Source organism: Apis dorsata, unplaced genomic scaffold (assembly GCF_000469605.1).
Source record: "Apis dorsata unplaced genomic scaffold, Apis dorsata 1.3 scaffold_270, whole genome shotgun sequence".
Classification (NCBI taxonomy): domain Eukaryota; kingdom Metazoa; phylum Arthropoda; class Insecta; order Hymenoptera; family Apidae; genus Apis; species Apis dorsata.
This window is the reverse complement of record NW_006263548.1, coordinates 411,948-420,607: the sequence shown is the minus strand read 5'-3', so window position 1 is coordinate 420,607 and position 8,660 is coordinate 411,948. Positions and strand designations below refer to the sequence as shown.

The window sequence follows — 8,660 nt, the reverse complement described above, 5'->3', positions numbered from 1 at the left end:
ACCCACGAATCCGGCTGGCTGCGTGGCCCGTCACCTGTCTACTGGGTGGTGCAACCCAACCGGGACGTGTCTCGTTTGATCGGCGTTAAAACAGGCCTAGGTGGGGTTGCTCGATGAAATCTGACGATCATCCCCCGTGAAAATTTGATGTTTTAGACGGTGGTGGCAATTTTCAATGAGATTGAATTGTATTCCGAGTATACGAGTCGTATAGGGTATAGAGTGTGAAGTATGGAGAATGGAGTATGGAATATGGAATATAGCAGAGTAGAGTATAGAGAAAAGATATAGATTGTAAGATATAGGGTATAGAATGTGAAGTATGGAATGTAGAGTATAGAATATAAAATATAGAATTTAAAGAAGAGCGTATGGAGTATGGAATGTAGAGTATGTTAGAGTCTTTTTATGAATATTATCAGTTTCTTGGGAATATATTTATGTTTCATTTGATTATTTTAGATAAAATTTTCAATGGAATTGAATTATATTGCGACTATAGATTGTAAGATATAGGGTATAGAATGTGAAGTATGGAATATAGAGTATGGAATATAAAATATAGAATATATAGAAGAATAGAGTATAGAATATAAAGAAGAGCATATGGAGTATGGAATATAAAGTGTATTAGAGTATTTTACGAATATTATTTGTTTCTTGGGATTTGGGATTGTATTTATATTTTATTTAATTATTATAACTGGAATTTTCAATGAGATTGTATTTCGAGTATACGAATCGTATAGGGTATAGAGTGTGAAGTATGGAGAATGGAGTATAGAATATGGAATATAGCAGAGTAGAGAATAAAGAAGAACGTATGAAGTATGGAATGTAGAGTATATTAAAGTGTTTTACGAATATTATCTGTTTCTTGGAAATGTATTTATGTTTCATTTGATTATTTTAGATAGAATTTTCAATAGAATTGAATTATATTTCGAGAATTGTATACGAGTGTATAGGATATAGAGTGTGAAATATGGAGAATGGAGTATGGAATATGAAATATAGCAGAGTAAAGTATAAAGAGCATATGAAATGTGGAACGTAGAGTATGTTAGAGTCTTTTTATGTTATCTGTTTCTTGGGAATGTATTTATGTTTCATTTATTTTAGATAGAATTATTTAAATTATTGTAGATAGAATTAAATTATTTTAGATAGAATTTTCAATGGAATTGAATTGTATTCTGAGTGTATAGGGTATAGAGTGTGAAGTATGAAGAATAGAATATGAAGTATAGCAGAGTAGAGAATAAAGAAGAGTGCATGAAGTATGGAATGTAAAGTATGTTAGAATTTTTTTTATATTATCTGTTTCTTGAGAATGTATTTGGGAATGTATTTATGTTTCATTTATTTTAGATAGAATTATTTAAATTATTTTAGATAGAATTTTCAATGGAGTTGAATTGTATTCCGAGTATACGAGTATAGATTGTAGGATATAGGGCATAGAATGTGAAGTATGGAATATAGAGTATAGAGTATAAAGAAAAGCGTATGGAATATAGAATGTAGAGTTAGAGTCTTTTTATGAATATTATCTGTTTCTTGAGAATGTATTTATGTTTCATTTGATTATTTTAGATAGAATTTTCAATGGAATTGAATTGTATTGCGAGTATAGGAATGTAGAGTGTAGAGTATAGGATATAGAGTATAAAATATAGAATAAAATATAGAGGATGTATGTTTCATTTGATTATTTGAAGAAATTTGATTATTTGAAGGTTTCCTAAAGATTTTATATTTTGTAATTTGATAGTGACGGATAGAAGAAGAATTTTTAATAATATTTAGCTTTTTTTAATGGAAATTGAATTATGTATTATTAATTATATATATATATAAGTCTTTAGGAATATTGGAAATAATTATATTAAATATCGAAGATTTGATTTGATCATCAATGAGAAGGAAAGTAAAATGGTTGAGTATAAGTTGAATATAAGTTAGTAGTAAATTCGCCAAGTAGTTTTGATCCGATCAATTAATGTCTAAAGTAGTTTGGCCTTTAAATCGGTTGGCGAAACAGGCTGTTATTTCACTGTGTGATTCGTTCTTAGAAACAACTGCCGAGTAGTATTTTAACTATTTAATGAGAAAACGGTTCTTAAAGGGCGAAGAAAATACTTGATGATGCTTTTGATTATTTTTGAAAGATATAATAAACACAATAATTATAATAATTGTATTATATTTACATTTTTATACATTGTACGTATAATTTATATTTATTTTTCAGGATAAAATATTCAAATTTATCACTTGAAACATCTAAAAATGATAAATATTTGTAGAATTAATTTAACAAAATTATTTAAGAAACATTCATTTCTTATTATTAAAAAAATAGCAAATATAAAAGGTAAGTATATAGAAGGTATAAGTATATAGAAGTAATATTTTATTTAATATTTTATTTAATATTTAGAATTAAGAAAACGGCAAAAAATGAGAGGTATACAAACGGTAAGTATTTTTAGAATTAAGAAAACTGAAAAAAAACGTGCAATATTGCAAAAAAAATATTAATTATAAAAGGTAAGTACATAAAAGGTAAGTATCTCAAGGTAAGTATAAATAAATATGTATAATTTTTTAAATATAAAAAAATTTTCTTAAAATTATAATAAAAAAATTCGCGTGCCATATATTGACAATTAATATTCTTCTTCTATAAAATTTAAAATTCGGATGAAAATTCTTAGAATTGGAATTCCTGAAAAAATTTCTCGAGCGACCTCCTTTCAACTTATATTCTCCTGATACAAAGTCGAAATTTTAAACTCGAGCGAAAATTCTTGGAATCGAGCAAAATTTCTTGGAATTAGAATTCCTGGAAAAATTTCTCGAGCGACCTCCTTTCAACTTATATTCTCCTGATACAAAGTCGAAATTTTAAACTCGAGCGAAAATTCTTGGAATCGAGTAAAATTCTTGGAATTAGAATTCCTAGAAAAATTTCTCGAGCGACCTCCTTTCAACTTATATTCTCCTGATACAAAGTCGAAATTTTAAACTCGAGCGAAAATTCTTGGAATCGAGCAAAAATTCTTAGAATTGGAATTCCTGGAAAAATTTCTCGAGCGACCTCCTTTCAACTTATATTCTCCTGATACAAAGTCGAAATTTTAAATTCGAGCGAAAATTCTTGGAATTGGAATTCCTGGAAAAATTTCTCGAGCGACCTCCTTTCAACTTATATTCTCCTGATACAAAGTCGAAATTTTAAATTCGAGCGAAAATTCTTGGAATTGGAATTCCTGGAAAAATTTCTCGAGCGACTTCCTTTCAATTTATGTTCTCCTGATATAAAGTTAAAATTTTAGCTGGTAAAAATTTTTGTTTAAATTTTCGATTTCATATTAGGAGAATATAATATAAGAGGAGGTGGTACGCGAAATTTTTCCCAGCTTTTCAAAATTTGAAATTTTTGAATTTCTGTGAAAGTTTTTAACTAAATTGAAAAAACTAAATTTCAAGATTTTTTATTAGGAGAATATAATGTAAGAAGAACATAGAGAAAATTTTCTAAAATTTAGTATACTTACCTTTATACTTACCTTTATACTTACCTTTATACTTACTTTTTAATCTGCCATATTTTCAGGAACTAAACATTTTTTCAACATTTTACTTATTTTCTAGAATTTATTTATCTTCTTTATACTTATCCTTATACTTACTTCTTTAATCTTGCCATATTGCCATATTTGCAAAAATTAAATATTTTTTCATCATGTTATTTAATCCTACAGAAAAACTTTATAGAATGATTGATATACAGGGTGTGAATAATTTCTGAAAATGGATCCGGAAATGATTCTGAAAAAAAAGCAAAAATTTTTAAAATTTTTAACAAAATTGTAATCTGATTAATATTTTTTCATGGTAAATAAGTGAACTTACCTTTAACAATACTGTACCATTTTTTTTTTTTTTGTATACCTAAATATATATATCTAAAACTTTATACGCCTGATCATAGTTTTAAAAAATCAACGTAACGAAGTTTTGAAAAGCGTAGGCAGCAACATTTCAAAAAGAATGACCTAAACACCCTATCGAATATTAACGTCACTACTTAACAATATTAGCTCCACCCACACATAAAGTACTTAAAGTCATAAGACTGAACAAACAGATCGAACCCGAGGATGAAACATAGTAATCAAGTAATTCATTCACAAATATTGCATTATTAGACAAAATTTATAATTAAAATTATATATATTATAATATATTTATAATTATATATAATAATTTCTTTCAACAACTAACACTAACCCTTTTATCAATAACAAAACTACCGAAAGATTCGAAAAAAAAATTGTTTCAAAACTTCTGAAAAGATAATTCTAATTAAAGAGAAAAAAAAATGATAAAATTTGTTTCGTATACATCGAAACGCTTGTTATCTTTGAAATATTAAATAAAGTACAATATAAAGCATATACAGTTGAAAATTTAAAACTGGCCCCGGCATTGTACTTGAACGATCTTGCTCTATAATAGGATGAACAGTGATATAGAGCGTTAAGTCATGACCATTCGGACATTGGCCATCGTTTATTTATGCGCGGATGCTCGCGAAACATCGAGCAGGTGATCGACGTCGTGATATCGTCAGTTCCTTTCGCAGTTCGATCGATCTTCTTCCAAGTTTAGTTCTCTATTCTCGAAGTTCGAAGGAATTTCCTCGTATTGTCGCGTAGCTCAATAGGTAAGCAAGAAACACTTTCTCATTGTCTCGCGACATTCGCGAATTGCAATTGGGATTGTAAAATTTCGATAATTTTCGACTCGTGCGTGAGAAGTTGAAAAAAGTGGCGCTTCGATCGCTCAGTTTTCACGAACACTCGCGATTAACTTTCATTCTTCTTTCGAATCCGATTTTTAAGTTAACTTTTCCACAATTTCGTTATAGATCGTTATAGAGCAATTGTTTTATTATTGATTGGAAGAATCGATATAGTGATTTTTTTATTTCCTTGTAGTTCGTTACAGAGATCGATCTTTTGATACATCGAAGAAATCATTATGGTGGACGTTGACGTAAAACTCTCGAGAAGCAACAAGAATCAAGCCTGGGGCTTTCGATTATCCGGAGGAGCTGACTTTGCTTTTCCTTTGACTGTCGTCAGGGTAACGTATCGCACGTATACATAAAAATTAACGCTCATTCGAATCGTGACACGCATACAAAATTTCCATTAATATCTCGTATTATCGTACGATAATAAAATCAAATACATCGTTCTCTTGAACTCGAACCGCGATCATTAAGTGTAATGGACTATTCGATGCGTATTTAGAAGGAATTTTCGCGTAAAATATTCAGATTTCGTGCTTTAGAGATTTTTATCGACACTACGATTCGTATCGAATCGCGTAACCTCGTTTTCCGTCGGCCTGAATCCTGCACTCGGTCCAAGGGAATATCGTTCTCAGAAAAGGAAAGAAATCATTAATCGAATCATAGATGAGAAAAATAGTCGCATATTCCATTGAGAATCTTTGATCAAATTCTGATCGACGATCGTTTTATCGTTTTTATTGCATTATTTCCTTTCCCGCACTTTTTTTTTTTTTACACATTGATTTCGAAGATTATGGATTATATTTCTTTCTATCGAATGTAAATCTTATAAATTATAATAATTATCATGGAAATTTTTAGTTTATTTTTCAATTCTAGAGAATTATTTTAATATAAAAAAATAATAATAAATAATAATAATATAAAAAAATAAAATAATAATAATAATAATAATAATAATAATAATAATATAAAAAAATAAAATATCTATGTAAAATGGCAATTTTGTAATTTAATTGATTAAAATATATTTTCTTCTTTACAAGGTACTTCTCGGAGGATTAGCCGATAAGGCGGGTTTACAAGCTGGCGATATAGTGGTCAAAATAAATGGGGAAACTGTGCGGCATTTGAGGCACGTCGAGGTTCACGATCGCTTTGTCAAAGCTGGAAACGAAATTATGCTGTCTGTCGTGCGAAATTTAAAATTCGAACGAAAAGTTTAACGAAAATGGTTATCGACACGTGTCTTGCTATGAGATATCGAGCGACCATTTTTTGCGCGAACGATACGATCTTATTGAAAGAATTATTTTAATGTTGAATAAAATAATGTACCTTTTTCCAAATATTTCCTCATCTTGAATTAAGTTAATATATACCTATATACCTTATAATTGGAAACTATAATATAAATATTATCGTTTGTTGGCCGATCTTCATGATGGTTCTGGCATCGGTAATCAAGGTCCGTTAAAACAAGATTGCAACATCATGTTATCGTTACGTGTCACCGATTGACCCACATTGTAAAATACAATTTGTCAACTATTGATCCGGCCTCGTCTACGATCTTACCTTTTATAACAATGAGTCATCGGTTTGTTAAAATGACGTTTTTAAATACAAATTTAATTAATCGTTACGTTTTAATGATAAATCGAGATCCGAAAATTATTTTGTGGACTTGTATCATGGACGATATAAGAGAGTAAATTTCATGGAATTTTATATCCCATGTTCTATAATATATATTAATCACGCAAAAAATTACAATATATATTCTACGATTTAGAGCGATGAGTATGGAAATTGTATTCAATTCAGCGACAAAGATTGATAAAGAGATTTTAAAAATAATTTCTTTAATATGTCCTTTTGTAAATATTTTTATACATTACATAGTTGGATTGTATAGATTTTTTTTGATTGCTACAAATAATAAATAATAAAGTTAATTATAACATATTAAAATCGTTTCTTAACTATCCGAGTGAATATATGTGACAAAGAGAACAAATAATTAGAAAAGGATAGAGATATGATAAAAATTGTGGAATCAGCGCCATCTTCAGAGTGCCGTAAATGAAACTTAATAAACAAGGATAGAAAATAGTAAAAGAAAGATAGAGATAGGGGAAAGAATTAGCAGTCAGCGCCATCTCTTAGATAATAAAGGAAATTTCTTCAAAGAATCTTTTTAGAAGTATTCAAGAGATGGCGTTATTATCCAATTCTTGTCCTACCTTATCTTGTCTTTAAGATATCTATAATCCTCAAAAGATGGCGCTAATTGTTAATTCTTGTGCTATCTCTATCCTTCTTTTATTATTTTCTATCCTTTCTTTATATGTTTCATTTACAGCATTCTAGAGATGGCGCTGATTTTCAAATTTTTATTATATCTTTGTCCTTTTTCTATTATTTGTTTTCTTTGTCAACACTCATTCTTAACGCGTAGATATAGGATATCAATTGTAATAAAATTAAAATCAAATTTAATTTTAAAGAATTCTAAAATAGGGAAATTAAATAATTAAAAAAACAAATTATAGATATATCACATAATTTAGTCTTGTTTTAATATATTAGATGTTGTTCAGTATAATATATGACTCTCATACTATATGTTAAATCGTAACATAAACATACACGTTAAACAACTCGATTTTGACGTATCAATAATTTACACGAAAACTGTACATTGCATCGCTTTTATCGGCGTAACATTCACTCACAGTATAACAATCACACGCAATAAACATTTTTTTTATCACACGATTCTTACACCATTTTACTTCTCTTATAGCGTCACGCAATAAAATCGACAATTTAACGATTTTAAAAAAAGGACACTTTTCTTTTTTAACAATGAAAGGAACATATATAAAATACGGACTATCATTATAAGTAACGATCACACGCGAACGAATTCTGAAATGCTTTCGTCTTCGCAAAGCTATATTTTTATTTCTAGAGCAGATATGTTAACTTTGGAAATAAAATATATAATTTGTGAAATCAAGTGAAATTTATAGAAATTGATTTTAACCGATCTAAATACTTATACTTTTTGCACTCAAATATTTTGATAATATTTAATAACGTAGATTTTAAACCTGCATAATTTATAAATCACTGTTATATATCATACATGTATAAGTCACAATATTTGGTTATATTAAATCACAGTGATATGTCCTGTATTCAATAATGATTTTCATCTGTTCAAAAATAAAAGATACATTATCGTAGACAAACATTATCATATTCTTTAAGTATCTTTTAAATTCTAAATGCTCTTCATAGAAGCTTTGCGCGAAGAGGAAAACTATCATTTGAGTCTAAACGATGTTAAAAAACATTCAAGATAAGCAAGATAAGCGACGAAAAAATTTATTCCCGTCACATCTAACCACTAATTATAATAATTAGCACGCACAACAGCATTTAAAATCATCGCCATATCGAGTAATAAAGATCACGATTGATCTTGATGTATAAACGTACACTTTGGTTTACGAATACATTATATAATTACACGCAAGACTCGATTCTTGGTCGGACGAGTCCATAAATCGGAGACAATTCCCTGTAAACGCGATTCCAAGACAAGAGCTGAGAGTTCTTATATCTATGCAATTATTGAGGAATTATCCGTCTCGTTAATTGAAGACCTGTAGTAATTTTATCGACACGAGATTCAAAATTCATCTCGATAACAAGTAATTATTTCTTTTAATTATATTTACAATTTCGTTTCTTACAAATTTAAGAAATCATTATTATATAGAATATTATATAATTATCGACGTTTCTTATTAACAAA

General features: G+C 28.6%; 1 protein-coding gene across 1 annotated transcript; it reads left to right on the top strand.

Moving 5' to 3' along the window:
• The first annotated feature begins 4,577 nt into the window (after positions 1–4,577).
• Positions 4,578–6,601, top strand: LOC102674967 (PDZ and LIM domain protein 4-like). The gene is made up of 3 exons (XM_006616764.2): positions 4,578–4,735; positions 5,020–5,157; positions 5,878–6,601. The coding sequence occupies exons 2-3, from the start codon at positions 5,053–5,055 to the stop codon at positions 6,055–6,057; spliced, it is 285 nt and encodes a 94-aa protein (XP_006616827.1). The 5' UTR covers positions 4,578–4,735; positions 5,020–5,052; the 3' UTR covers positions 6,058–6,601.
• Positions 6,602–8,660: the final 2,059 nt, after the last annotated feature.